The following is a 14,929-nucleotide window of genomic DNA, read 5'->3' as shown; positions in this document are numbered from 1 at the left end:
TTTCCATGATTCGTGCCATGAGGAGGAGAGAAAATGTTGTAGCAATTTTATAGCTAATTTCTTGCAATTATACACATTATTTCCCATGATTAATGCCATGTTAATATATCTGAGAGTGACCAACAAAATCACAAGGGTTCCTGAATGGGGACCCCTGGAGGTCAGGGCCCCTGGGCGCACATTCGGACATGACAGGCTAGAATAACTTAGCCATGTCAGCAAAAAGATGATTTGATTGTTAATTGAGCTACTGTCAGGGACTGACATAACAAGAGAGAAACTGCCGATGCACAATCAAATGTGGCACATTGTGTAGTCTACTATTCTAACTCTCAACAGGAAGTTAAGACCCCGACTGACGGATAATTATTTATCTACAGTGGAGATGTGTGTCCTTCTGGAAGGTTCTCCCATCTCTGCAGCACTCCATCAATCAGGCCTTTATGGCAGAGTGGCCAGATGGAAGCCACTCCTCAGTAAAAGGCACATGACAGCCCGCTTGGAGTTTGCCAAAAGGAACCTAAAGGACTCTGGTCTGATGAAACCAAGATTGAACTCTTTGGCCTGAATGCCAAGCGTCACATCTGGAGGAAACCTCTCACAATCCCTATGGTGAAGCATGGTGGTGGCAGCATCATGCTGTGTAGATGTTTTTCAGCGGCAGGGACTGGGAGACTAGTCAGGATCGAGGGAAAGATGAATGGAGCAAAGTACAGATATCCTTGATGAAAACCTGCTCCAGAGCTCTCAAGACCTCAGACTGGGGCGAAGGTTCACCTTCCAACAGGACAACGACCCTAAGCACACAGCCAAGACAACACAGGAGCGGCTTCGGTACAGGTCTCTGAATGTCCTTGATTGGCCCAGCCAGAGCCTGGCTTTGAACCCGATCGATCATCTCTGGAGAGACCTGAAAATAGTTGTGCAGCGACGCCCACCATTCAACCTGACAGAGCTTGACAGGATCTGCAGAGGACAATGTGAGAAACTCGCCAAATACAGGTGTGCCAAGCTTGTAGCGTCATACTCAAGAAGACTTGAGTCTGTAATCGCTGTCAAAGGTGCTTCAACAAAGTACTGAGTAAAGGGTCTGAATACTTATGTTAATGTAATATTTCAGTTGTATTTTTATACATTTGCTGAAAGTTAAATTGTGTGTAGATTGAGGGGGGGGGCAATTTAATCTGTTTTAGAATAAGGCTGTGTCTGAATGATTTCCGAATGCACTGCATATGCAGTACCAGTCAAGTTTGGACACCTATTTTTACCATTTTCTTTTCTAGAGTAATAGTGTAGACATCAAAACTATGAAATAACACATATGGAGTCATGTTGTAACCAAGTGTTCAACAAATCAAAATATAATTTGAAATAGTAGTAGCCACCCTTGGCCTCGATGACAGATTTGCACACTTGGCATTCTCTCAACCAACTTCATGAGGTAGTCACCTGGAATGCTTTTCCAACCGTCCTAAAGGAGTTCCCACATATGCAGCATATGATAGTCCCACTAAGGGCAAACCAGATGGGATGGTGTATTGCTGCAGAATGCTGTGGTAGCCATGCGGGTTAAGGGTGCCTTGAATTCTAAATAAATCACAGACCGTGTCACCAGCAAAGCACCATCACACCACCACCTCCATGCTTCACGGTGGGAACCACACATGCGGAGATCATCCGTTCACCTACTCTGCGTCTCACAAAGACACATTGTTTGGAACCAAAAATATCAAATTTGGACTCATCAGACAAAATAACAGATTTCCACCGGTCTAATGTCCATTGCTCGTGTTTCTTGGCTCAAGCAAGTCTCTTCTTCTTACAGTTGATGTTGAGATGTGTCTGTTACTTGAACTCTGAAGGATTTATTTGGGCTGCAATCTGAGGTGCAGTTATTTGCCAGTTTTTGAGGCTGGTAATTCTAATGAACGTATCCTCTGCAGCAGCGGTAACTGTCTCTTCCTTTCCTGTGGCGGTCCTCATGAGCCTATTTTATCCTAGCGCTTGATGGTTTTTGTGACTGCACTTGAAGAAACGTTCAAATTTCTGACCTTCGTGTGTTAAAGTAACTGTTGGTCTTTGCTTATTTGAGCTGTTCTTGCCATAATATGGACTTGGTCTTTGCCCTATATAGGGCTATCAACTGTATACCAACCCTTCCTTGTCACAGCAAAACCGATTGGCTCTAATGCATTAAGAAGTACAATTCTAAAAATGTACTTTTAACAAGGCACACCTGTTAATTGAAATGCATTCCAGTGACTACCTCATGAAGCTGGTTGAGAGAATGCCAAGTGTGCAAAGCTGTCAAGGCAAAGGGTGGCTACTTTGAAAAATCTAAAATATATTTAGATTTAACACTTTTTTTGGTTACTACATGATTCCATATTTTATTTCATAGTTTGTCTTCTATTATCCTACAAAGTAGAACATTGTAAAAAATAAAAACCCTTGAATGAGGTGTGTTCAAACTTTTGACTCATACTGTATATACTCTTTTTACTCTGACATGTCCGAGGCTCACTTTGAGAGAGTAGGCTGCTGCTGTAGTGTACTACTGACCTTTGTCTGGATTCCTACCTCAGAAGATAGGCCAGTTGCCCTGTAAATTGTTTGACATTAATTTAAGAATTAAACTATTTACTACCAATAGAGATCGCAAAACTGCACTCTGTCAGGGGCTGGGAAATTCTTTTTTTTTTTTTGCAAAAAAATCCACTGAGGCAATGTGTGGACACTCCTAATGGCTCTCTGTAAAGATGCTTAGTTTATCTTTGTCAGCATTCCTGAGTCTCCGGTCTTAACCTGCTGACATAATGGCAAAGTTGTCTAGCTACATGTAGCAGGGACTGACCGTTTCAGGCAGGGAAGTCAACATGATCAATATTATGAGGTGTTACATTAGCAGTTCGATTGTGTTAGGTTTATTTAAGCAATAAGGCCCGATGGGTGGTGGTATATAACCAGTATACCACGGTTAAGGGCTGTGTCCAGGCACTCTGCGTTGCGTCGTGCTTAAAAGCCCGTAGCACTGGTATATTGGCCATATTATAACAAACCCATGGTCCCTTATTGCTATTATAAAGTGGTTACCAATGTAATTACTGCAGTAAAAATGTGTTTTTGTCATAGGCCAATCAGCATTCAGGGCTCGAACCACCCAGTTTATAAATGTAAATATATGCAGCATTGTTATCATTTCCTCTCTCATTACAGGAAACTGACAGTAACACCATTAAGAAAACAGAAAAAGAGACCAAGTTCAAAGAGGCCAAGAAAGTCCTGAAGAGAAACTTCCAAGTCAACACCAAATTAGTTTTCACTGAAGACGGACAGGTTTGTGCAAACATTTATCTACATTCCATTTTATTTTGAGTCAGATCCAGTGATACAATTTTTGGCTGCAGGCTCTGCATCAGCTAAATGAGAGAACCCATTTGTTTACGGGCAATTCCACGCTAACAGATTTACGCTTAGATTTTTCACTTTAAAATATCTGCCAAACAAAAACCATGGATTTTAAAGTTGAACAAAACAAACAACTCTATGCACAATGACTACTTTGAATAATTTGCGCAATCATTTGTATAAATAAAGCATGTGCAGATATAATGTTTGGTAACAATAAAACTGTGGGAGATTTTACTGTAATTCTGTTACCAAATGTTGCATCTGCACAGTTTTTCCCAGTTATTGTTTAATGTATGTATTAATTACGGTAACATCTTCCTCAGTTTTATTCTGTTACCAATCTTTGTATCTGTACACTTCTTCCTATAAATGTGTTTTTGTAAAATTCTGTGGAACATAAAAAGTAGTCCTTGTGCCTAGAGTTTTGTTGAACTTTGAAATCAATGTTTTTTCTTTGGTATACATTTTAAAGTTACAATTATGAGTCTCAGCGTAATTGCTTGCCATTACAACCACCATTCAGAGACAATTAGATGGCACCTGTGATGTTTAGTTGTGTTGGCTGCATTGAATCCCAGCCAGCTGCAAATGTAATGAAGGAGACTAAACGTGTGTTGTATGCCCTCTTCTATGTGTGCGTTTGTGTGTGGATAAATGTTTTTGTGTGTGCATATGTGTTGATTCCTATCCAGCTGAAAATGAGATGGCACCATTGCAGTGTTGTGATTTAACTCTGTGTTGGTCTATGCCCCTCGCTCTCCAGATGGTGCAGCAGTGGCCCCCGCTCCAGAGGACGGCCGTGCCAGCCACAGAGGGGGAGGATGAGGACTGCACGTCGGGCATCAATGTGGAGGAGGCCAGAGAGAGGCTGCGCCGAGAGGACCAGGAGTTTGACAAGCTGGAGTACAGGCGTAAAGTCAAAGAGAAACACAGGGTAAGACTGTAGTACAATCATTAAGTTAAACAAACACACGGGTGAAGACTGCCGCACAGCCGTCAAAGAAAAAAATGCATCAAATCAAGCAGAAAAAGCAGTCAAGACTGTAGACAGAAGCAAAAACACAGGGTAAGACTGTAGTTCAGTCACAGTGTCAAACGGTTGCTTCACTAGCCCATACCGCAGCCTCGGGCAGGAGGTTAGTCAATTATTTCCCTGCATCATTTGGGAAAGCAGCATTTGATCCTAATGGTGATCCTCCTGCACTGAAGGGGGAGGGGGGGGGTGACAATAAAGTAGTACAAACTGCATAATCATAATGTACATGACATAATATATTCCTGTATTGTTACTGCTGCAAGGTCCCTTAGGGTACCTTAGCACCTGGTTGGATGTTTATATGAATCGCTGTCAACGGAGCCAGTTAAATGCTCCAACTTAATCTCCCCCACTCTGCACCCAGCAGGTACTGTATGAAAAATAAATGTCACAGCTGTGACACGTGCACGCTCACACATACGCATAGATACACACACACACACACACACACACACACACACACGCGCCCTGAGGTTATAACCTCAGTGATTGAGGACAGGCATGGGCCAGATGGGTCTCTGGAATGACTTGAAGCAGCTGTTGGAGCTGCACAGTATCAGTGGGGACCAGATGAAAGGGAAGGCAAGGCCAAGGGAAGGCAAGACCAAGCATTCAATGTGCTTAGAAATGGGCTCTGCACATTAAATTCAATAACCTGTTAGATTAGGGCAGAAAAATGTATCAGAAACTAGGTGGTCTTTATAGGCCTTGTATTGGGCTTAGATAGATAGATATCAATAAACATGATTGATATCTAATTGCCTTTTTTTTTAATTTTTTTTTTAATGTATAACAAGGTCAAAATGTAAGCTATTAAAAGACCATCTTAGTTCTACTGCAGTAAAATCTAAAAAATGTGGGCTAGTACAGTACTGGAGCTCAAACTCTGTTTGGATATGAGTGTTCTAGATTTGCCCAGAGGAGAAGGCAAAGCCTGTCGTGCTGCACCCGTCCCTCCCACTCCAGGTTCTATTTTTAATCCCATATATAGTATATCGCAGGTTGAAACCCAAATGACAATAACAGACATGTCTGAGTCTGGCACACAGCTTGGGAGCCCACAGGCAGACGGGGAGATTAGGTTCAGTTAATATTTTCGAGAGCGAGGTTCGTTTCTCCACTAAAATAACTGCAGAAAGTTTGCTCAGCTTATCTGATTTGCAGAGAAAGTACTTTCCTTGCCAGTGGATAAATATTGACTGCTGGATGCTATTGTCTCACCCACTCGTTGCTACCTTATTTTATTTTATGAGATTATTATCTTATGATTTGATTGGAAGTAGTAATGACTGGCCTTTGAAAGGCATGTGTTGTGTTGATGAGGGAATATATACATTGCACAATGTGTAGAAAACTCATATAGAACAGAATAAAGTCATTTTAGCAGTGTAGTCAATGTCAGGGATTTCTTTTTCACCCTTATACAATTACCTTCTACTCAATTAACCCAAAGCTAAATAACCCACTAGTATTTCACTTTACTAGCAAAGGTTACAGTTCATCAAAACCTGATGAGGAATTTAAAAATGTTATGGTTGAGAGGGATGAAGCAGAAGGAATTGCAAATAAGTCTGGCTGCACAACCGATTGGCAAACGTACTGCAAATGTATAAATAATGTGACTAAACTGAATAAAAAGACGAAGCTACACTTTAAAACAAAGAATGATAGTAAAACGCTTTGGAGCGCCTTCAATGAAATTTTGGGGAAAATGCAAGCGCCGTTCCATCATTCATTGAATCAGATTCATTACAAAACCCACTGATACTACTTAAATTATTTTTTAATTGGCAAGATTAGCAAACTTATGCATGACATGTCAGCAACTAATGCTGATACTACACATCCAAGTATATCTGACCAAATTATGAAAGACAAGAATAGTAATTTTGAATTCCGGAAAGTGAGTGTGGAAGAGGAAGTTTTTTTGTTGTCTATCAACAATGACAAGCCACCGGGGTCTGACAACTTGGATGGAAAATGACTGAGGATAATAGCAGACGATATTGCCACTCCTATTTGCCAAGTGTTCAATTTTAGCCTACTAGAAAGTTTGTGCCCTCGGGCCTGGAGGAAGCTAAAGTCCTTCCTCTACCTAAGAATAGTAAAGTCTCCTTTACTGGCTCAAAGAGCTGACCAATCAACCTGTTACCAACCTTTGACCAGATACAATGCTATTTTACAGTAAACAAATTGACAACAGACTTTCAGCATGCTTATAAGGAAGGACATTCAACAAGCACAGCACTTACACAAATGACTGATTACTTGAGAGATTTATGATAAAAAGTTTGATTTTCATTTGAATATTCTGTAATTAACATAAAGAAAATTTGCGCATTTTCCCACCAGTGGCTTAAGTTTTCATGTACCAAATAAAAATCTAAAGTTCAATGTGTTTCCATCGCATTTTCAACTCTACCGATAGTTTTGTCACAAACTATTGAGTTAAATAGAAGTATACCTACTCTGGTTTTGGCACATGCGCTCTAGCCAACAGCTCACAGATACAGTGCGAGTAGGCTAGTCTACATAATTATTATGGATCAGAGCGATAATATTTGTTTTTGTCAAACGGCAGTCAAGCGTCAATCATGTCACCAGAGTAAGACCCTCTATTTATTTGGAAGGAGCATCAAGATCACAGTGCACTCTCACCACCCTGTTAAGTTCATCATAACGTATTTCATCTGTAGCCTTATAAACTGCATGGTTTCCCGAGTCACCTTGGGAGGACAACACCATGTCATAGCACGACTCGAAGTTTACTTCGATATGATGGTTATTATGTCAATATTTGCGCATAAAGGCGTTTGTCCCACCATTTCTCACATACTTAATTTTACAGCCACAAAAAGATCCCACCGTGTCGAACGAACAAATTCTGTTGCCATTTGTAAAATTGTACCGAAGCTACCTGTTTCCACCATCTGTTGTGATTTTAAAAAAACATGACGTTACTCAAACTATGGATGAAAATGTGGTTAATGTCAAGCATGCATTAGCTCTGCTGAAGTGTTGTGTAGGTGAGCCACCTCCCCCGTAAAGGGCGGCCCTCGAGTGGCTCATCTCATGGTCTCGACAATTAAGTTATGCTGCAGGCACTCCCCCAGCAGGTCTATTAGGCATGGCTGTTGTGATTAACGCCTTGTCCCGTTCATTTGTCGTGCTCGCCGAGCATTGCCAAGAATGGTTGTTGTGATGACGGCTGACGCGTGAAGGGAAAAACAGACACTTTAAAAATCCATTTAAATTTCTGTGCAGCACGCTGCCTCCGACACTCAGACGCGTGTCCAGAAATCAATTAGCAGCATTCACCAACATGAATCATTCCTAGCTGGCTGGCGTGCTAAATATCCCTCATGTAGCTAACTCTCTGTCTCTGGCTGTACCAAGACCCTACTCAAACACTGTTGTGATCGTTTTAGTTTGACGTTCTAACTGAACTTGCCCCCTGTACTTCTACAGTAGAGAGCCAACCGCTCTGGACCACTGTAGCTACTGTAACTGCACACAGCATGCTGACTGAGGGACCGGAGGCATGCTGACAGACTGCCAACTAGATGGGCAGTTACTAGTCTGGTGGCCGTGGCCCATACTAATGGAAGGCAGCTCAGTGGGGAAAATGTATTACTCTCCCCAGACCGTCCTAATAGATCCATAACTTATTTGTTAGTCACGACTCCCTCTGGTGTTCGCTCTCTCTTCTCCCACTTCCTTTCTTATGCTCTTGCTATCGCTCTCCCTCCACCACTTTTCTGCATCGTTTGGAGGCCGGGCCAGAGTAGATTCCCATATTTTCATTCGGTCACGGCCCTGTGCTCCTCGCTAGCTCTGTAAAAGGCTTTAGAAACCCTCCCCCTGCTCATACCTTGTGGCCTGAAAACCAATGAGAGTCAGGTGAAAACCAATGAGAGCCCGGTTCTAGCCTTCCTCCCATATCACAGACAAATGAGGAGGGAGTGGATGGCTGTAGGACAGCAGCCATTCCCCTCCTCCCCACCACACACACACCCACTAGTGGCGGTCGCTGCTGTTTAAGATTAGGGAGGACCATTATTTTTGTTTCTTGGCCTTATTTCCGGGGTAGGATGTCATTGTAAAATAATTTGTCCTTCACTGACTTGCCTAGTTAAATAAAGGATAAATCAAAATTATATTACAGCATATTGGATGACTGTCATTCATATTCCATTCACCCAGCTCAATGTAACATCGAAAGATTTAGGCTACTACATGATACTAGAATTTGCCCTATACCCATCATAAGGTTGCTACAACCTCGCCTACAAATGAAAGTTGATAATATAGGTGCACAGGTCGAGAGACCAATTGGAGTAATCAAGGTGACAGAGAGTGACTCATTCAATACCGCCTTGCACACTCTTGCCTGCATCTAGCTGATCTAGGGTGTAATCATTAGTCCCAACAGCAGTTGCAAACAAGTTTCGATTAGACAAATTCAGCTATATTTATCCCTGTTACATTCCATTTGCTTCCTTTTCAGAAATGTTTTTCAACAGAATCGGCAGAATGAATACACCCTTGATCACCTGCACACACAGTTCACTTTCATAGCAGCCACATACAAACAGCTTCATCACTTTGGGTTATGTGTAACTCTGTGTTGTATGTGTCAAACTGCTTTGCTTTCTCTCGGCCAGGTCGCAGTTGTAAATGAGAACTTGGTCTCAACTAGCCTACCTGGTTAAGTAAAGGTGAAATAAATAAAAATTAAATTAAAAAGGGTCTCGTTAAGGGAGAAAAAGGTTTATGGCCCGTATCACTTAGTTTCCTGCCTAGCAATAAAGATACAATGTTTGTTCAGATGTGTAGGAGGAGACTCAGCCTAGGAGAAATGGTTAAATATCAGTGCTTGTGTGAACGATGTCTTTGTCTAATGCAGCTGTATTGATCCTCTAAGAAGAATAAACTTGGTTTGAGCTTTCATAGTATCCGTGGAGTTTTTACTCTGAAAATTAGAACCTAACAATAGTCTCTATGTATCGGATAATGGCACAATCATTTGGCCTTGGGCTCATAAAATGTATTTAATGTATGGCTCATCAGGCTTTCATTTTAATGCCGATCAAAGCTTTAATCAAAGCTATATGCTTTAGTATGACACTTCTGGTTTGTGCTGGAAATACTGGATAACTTATTTATTCTCTGGATGGAACATTTTGTAAAATACCGGGAAAATATTCAACCCTAATACACACACACATTCTAATGCAAAATGTGGTTTTCACTGAGTGACATTTGGGGCAGAAATGAAGAACTCCTGTATCAGCTGCTGACATTTCCTAATGCATTCTCCCGCTGCATATAAATAGGCTTCTGTTTTCTCACACTATCATTATTTTTCCCCTCTAGCGAGGGTTTCACTCCCGTGTCAAGTCGTTTACTGTGGTCAGTTCTCCCTGAATATGCCGTGTTGGCCAAATGATAATGGTGGAGGTCTGCTTTATTTTGGACTGTGTTTTGCAAGTCAGCCATTTTGTTTAGATTTGTTTGGTGTTTTTTTCCCACCTGAAGGATGTGGCTGCCCCTCGATACTCTATTGTGACCTGTCTAACCTCCACTCCTCTGTCTGCTTTCTTTCCTCCCATCCCCTCTCTTCTATGACCCATGGAAAATGTCTTAGCTTAGAGGCAGTAACCAGTGAATCTTATCATTAAAAAAAACTACATAGAACAAAAAAGAGAAAGCATATCCTCTCATGGAATCTCTGACAATCTAACGAAATACAGCCATTTCACCCCAAAACAACCTGCCCTGAAAGGCATGGATTGTCAGAGATATACGACACCTAAATCTGGTCAGACTGACATTGCTCCAAACTCAGTCTCCCTCTTCTCTCCCACAGGAGAAGAGACTGAAGGAGAACGCTGCCAGAAGAGAAGCCAGCAAGCAGTACGCTGAGGTAAGTCTCTCCTCCATTTTACATTAGAATTTCTCCCCCCAAACCCCTCTTAAAATCCATCACATCCTAAATGGGTTTGACTCCATTCACTAGCTCCCCTTCACTCGTGTTACGTTAAACCGTGGCTGTTTAAAGTGATACTTCTGTCAGGATGCTGCTATTGAACTCGTCTAGCTTCAAAAGGAGAGGCAGTCTCTAAAAGTGAGGGCCACACTCTACCCCTTCGTCTTTGTAACAAAGGCAGAAGGAGTATTCTCTCTTCTTCAGCCAATGTCAGACGAAGAACACAGAGTCCCCTGATGCCGATGTAGCACTTAGCTTTTAGATTGGAACAGAATTCATTGAGGAGAGAATGGGACAAGCACAATGGTACTTTACAGGGTCATTAATGTCAGCCCCTCTAGTGAGTCATGTGAAGTGTTAACTTCACAAAAGGGGACATGCTTTTCTGCAGACAAATACCAAACGCTCCATAGAGCTTCTCTATCGCCAGCTGAATTGGCTCCACTCCTGCCACGTGATGATGAGACTGAGAGAGTAGTTCCTTGTCTTACGCAAGATCCCGGTCACAAAGCATCTGGGGTGTCTTCAGCAGAGGCGAGTCCCTCTCCGTGTAATATTAAATCCCCCTCTGCTCAGCTTGTGTCCGTCTGCCCGCCTGCTGAATTCGTCTTGCGTAATGTGGAAATGAAAAATCTTGTCTTCAACCTCAGCATAATTACCATGCCAGCACTCTTTCTTTCTCTCCTGTCAATCAAACACACAGTGTCATTACATTAATGCTGGCTTGCAGTGATAGATACTCCGGAGGTGTTAGGGTGGCATTTCTCTAATCCCCCTTCCGGCAGCTCTTCTGATGCCTCCTACCACTCTGGTGTATAGCCTACCTTACGTCTCCTGCTCTGTTTAGCACTCCTATTTGGCCTCTTCAGTGACGCGGGAGACTAATAAGGGGAAAATGAATCCACGTTTCCCATCTTTCTTTAAAGAAATACTATGTAGAAATGGCTCCGGCATTTCCTGGTTGCTAAAATTCTAATATTTCGCCTAATATCAGTTTGTGACAAAACAAGCAACAATCGTGTCGCGCAGTATTCACCAATCGGTCGATCTCCAAGCCATTCCTAGTCGCTCACCAAACGTTTCTGTAAAAAAATATGATTAAGCCTTGCTATTTATTTTTTTCATTTTGCACTGTTGGTGGTAGGTGCACTTGATTCAGCAGCCTTAGCGCTGGGAAGGCAAGGTGTCCCCATTTTTTTTAAGCACTAAATGTGTCTGAAAGTAGAACTCCGCCTATCCGGCAGGCCCAGAGAGAGAATCAAGTGCACCTATAGGCCTACCACTAGCCAATCAGATTACCGTGTCTGCACAGTTTCCTCGAGCCATAGACTGATAAAAGAAGCTTCGACCGCACAGCAAAGTTAATAATGTGAGATTTCAACACTTTTAAAACCATGACTAGAGAAAGACTCAACGAATACAGCAAAGAGCTGCTGTTATTATGAGTTAGCTTATAATTAAGTTATTCAGCACTGTCAACTTTGTTCAACAGTTTTATAAGCCATAAAATATGTGTTCTCTCTAATTCCACTCACGCTACAAGCAGCCTGCAGCTACAATGAATGAATATAGCGAAGTGTTTTGATAAGCTTGCGTTATTATTTGCTGCTTGGCTTTTTTAATATATAGAGATTTTTCTTTCTCTGGTCATAGGAGTAACACCATTAATTTGCGCATGAGGCATGAATAATGCAGTTTGACTTAAGTTTCGCCATCAGCTGGGGGAGGGAGCCTCGCATCCGACATTCGAAGTAATGCAACAAATGATCTAGCAGTGTGATCATGTACCTAAAATGTTGAAATATAATTTTGAAAATGGTCTGAGCCACACACAATTGGTGGGGCAGTTCAAGCGTGGCCAATATGCAGTGCTAATGTATTGGGCCTACAGCACAGACCTCATGTTAAACACATTCTAATAATCTGAGCAGTAGAGGTCGGCTTGCATTTTGACTTGGTGATCTTGACTTAGAAAAGGTTGGTAGGCATCCCAAATGGCGCAGTGGTCTAAGGCAGTGCTACCTGGGCCACTAGAGATCCTGGTTCGAGTCCAGGCTCTGTCGCAGCCAGCTGCAACCAGAAGACCTATGGGGGCGGCGCACAATTGGCCCAGCGTCGTCCGGGTTAGGAGAGAGTTTGGCCGGCAGGGATGTTCTTGTCCCATCGCGCACTAGCAACTCCTGTGGTGGGCTGGGTGCATGCACACTGACACGGTCGCCAGGTGTACGGTGTTACCTCCGACACATTGGTGCGGCTGGCTTCCGGGTTAAGCGGGCATTGTGTGAAGAAGCAGTGCGGCTTGGCTGGGTTGTGTTTTGACCTTCGCCTCTCCAGAGTCCGTACGGGAATTTCGGCGACGGGACTAGACTGGAACTACTGTTTGGATACCACGAAATCAAAAAATAAAAGGTTGGTGACCACTGGTGTAGAGAATTATTGTACCATCTAAACCCAAAAATAAAAAATATTGTATTTTCAGCTGTTTGAAGCTAGTGTACAAAACCTAAAGTACGATGCAGAAGACCGGGAATCATAGAAATTGAGCACATAGAACATATCTACAACTTCTTAGACTTGCTTTCAATGAGAATTACAGATTTATAACACATTTCTGTGAATTTGGTTGGGTATCACAAAAACCTACACATTACAGCTTTAAATCTGCCCATTTTTTAAAGTAGCTTTTTTTTCTCAATTCGTTCATCTTCTGTTGGCCCTGAAGTCTGCTCTTATGTTTTAGCAGCTGCATGGTAAACCAGGCTGCTTCATCCTGGTATTGATGGGGGCTGTGTGTTGAACTATGCACCGCCATACTGAACACTTCTCACTCTGCCATCCTCCCACTCACACAGAGACAATTAGAGCATTACAGGCTGTCTCCACTGGGCAACGTGCCTTCAGCCCTCCACTGTTGTCTCATTTATCATCGCTAACACTTTTCCCCAAAGCCTGCGAGCGCAACCATGGTGCCCTCAATAAAGCAGCAGGCCAGACTTATCCAGGCTAACGCTTGGGGAGACTTCGTGCTTGTTTGTTAAGGATTTGGAAGGAATTGGGAAAGTCTTAGGTCAGATATAGCTTGTTAACAAAATGAAGTGCCTTCTACACTGTCCTTGAGTTTAAAGTTTTTTTTGTCATTTGAAGTTTTGATTTTGTGTGGTTTTGTGATCCTGGAGTATTTATTTAGTCTTCAAGGTCTTATTTAATCTTCAAGTTCTCTGGGCAAGATAAAGATGCAGCATCTTGTTTCTAAGGGTGCTATTGATCATATAAGCACAATGTCAAGTAGTTGGATACCTTAAGGCAGGTATTCCCAAACTGGGTTGCCGTCGTGGGTACGCCAAATACAAATGTGATTCATAAATTATTATTTTTTTCTTCACATTTTCAAGCCTGAGTAGCTTCGTTTCACTGCCAAAAATAAAATTAAACAATCTAGTGTTCAGCGAAATAACAACACAATGTCAAATAATAAACATCCAATCACATTAACTGTTACTATCTCGTGGGAACTCCCCTAACGGTCCGTATGTAGCCAAACGTAGCCAAACGTAGCTGCTGTTCATTCCATTGGCTCGAAAATGGATAAATGGTTCAAAAAAAGTCAGGCCCATAGAGACACATACCAATTCTACAGGTAGTACTGCTACTACCAGCAGTACTACACCTGCACCTGTCCACGACACAAGTTGTTCTGCTTCCACGAGCACATCCAATGCTAGCATCAGTAATTTTACATTTGTTGTTAGCCCAGCTAGCATGGACACTGACAGTTGTGAATCTCATGCAGCCGAAAGAGCTACTGATCCCTTACCCGGGAAAGCACCGAACAGACAGTGACGTTGGACCATCGAAGAGGCGCAAATATGACCCCTACATTGATTTGGGGTTCACTTATATTGGGAGTAGTGCCTTTCCTCAGCCACAGTGTATTTAATGTGCAAAGTACCATCTCACAACACAATGAAACCTTCACTTTTGCGCAAACATTTAGAAACAAAACATGCCAATTTAAAAGAAAATAAGCTACGGGAGTTCTTTGAGCGAGAATGAAAGACTTTCGAGTAGTAAGACATGTATAAAAGCAACAGATACCATTAATAAGAAGGGTCTCGAAGCGTCTTTTATGGTGAGCTACGGAGTAGTTAGCACAGGCAAGCCCCATACTATTGTGGAGGACTTTAATTCTTCCTGCTACCGCAGATATGTCTGGGACAATGCAGGGGGGAATAGGCCCAACAACAAAAAATGCCTTCATCAAACAACACTGTTTCACAATGCATCATTGACGTGGCAGGAGATGTTTTGAAACAATTACTGCTTCACATACAAGCCAGTGATTTCTATGCATTACAGCTGGATGAGTCAACAGGCGTGGCGGGCCTGGCACAGCTCCTAGTATATGTCAGTTACATTTATGGGGGTTCAATTAAGGAAGACATCCTCTTCTGCAAACCACTGTGTATTTTTTGAACTATGCAATGATATGGGCA

The 14,929-nt window shown here is 42.3% G+C and overlaps 1 protein-coding gene across 3 annotated transcripts in view; it reads left to right on the top strand.

Annotated features, from left to right (window-relative positions):
• The window catches only part of ddx10 (DEAD (Asp-Glu-Ala-Asp) box polypeptide 10), a 66,541-nt gene that overhangs the window by 35,791 nt on the left and 15,821 nt on the right, over positions 1 to 14,929 (top strand). For all 3 annotated transcript variants that reach the window (XM_020485662.2, XM_020485664.2, XM_020485663.2), the window contains 3 exons: positions 3,217 to 3,336; positions 4,175 to 4,345; positions 10,317 to 10,373. In XM_020485662.2, coding sequence (XP_020341251.1) covers positions 3,217 to 3,336; positions 4,175 to 4,345; positions 10,317 to 10,373 — 348 coding nt within the window. The remainder of the gene's footprint in view (positions 1 to 3,216; positions 3,337 to 4,174; positions 4,346 to 10,316; positions 10,374 to 14,929) is intronic.

This window comes from Oncorhynchus kisutch, linkage group LG6 (assembly GCF_002021735.2).
Source record: "Oncorhynchus kisutch isolate 150728-3 linkage group LG6, Okis_V2, whole genome shotgun sequence".
Classification (NCBI taxonomy): Eukaryota; Metazoa; Chordata; class Actinopteri; order Salmoniformes; family Salmonidae; genus Oncorhynchus; species Oncorhynchus kisutch.
Note: the sequence above shows the minus strand (reverse complement) of the source record. Positions and strands in the feature narration are given on the sequence as shown.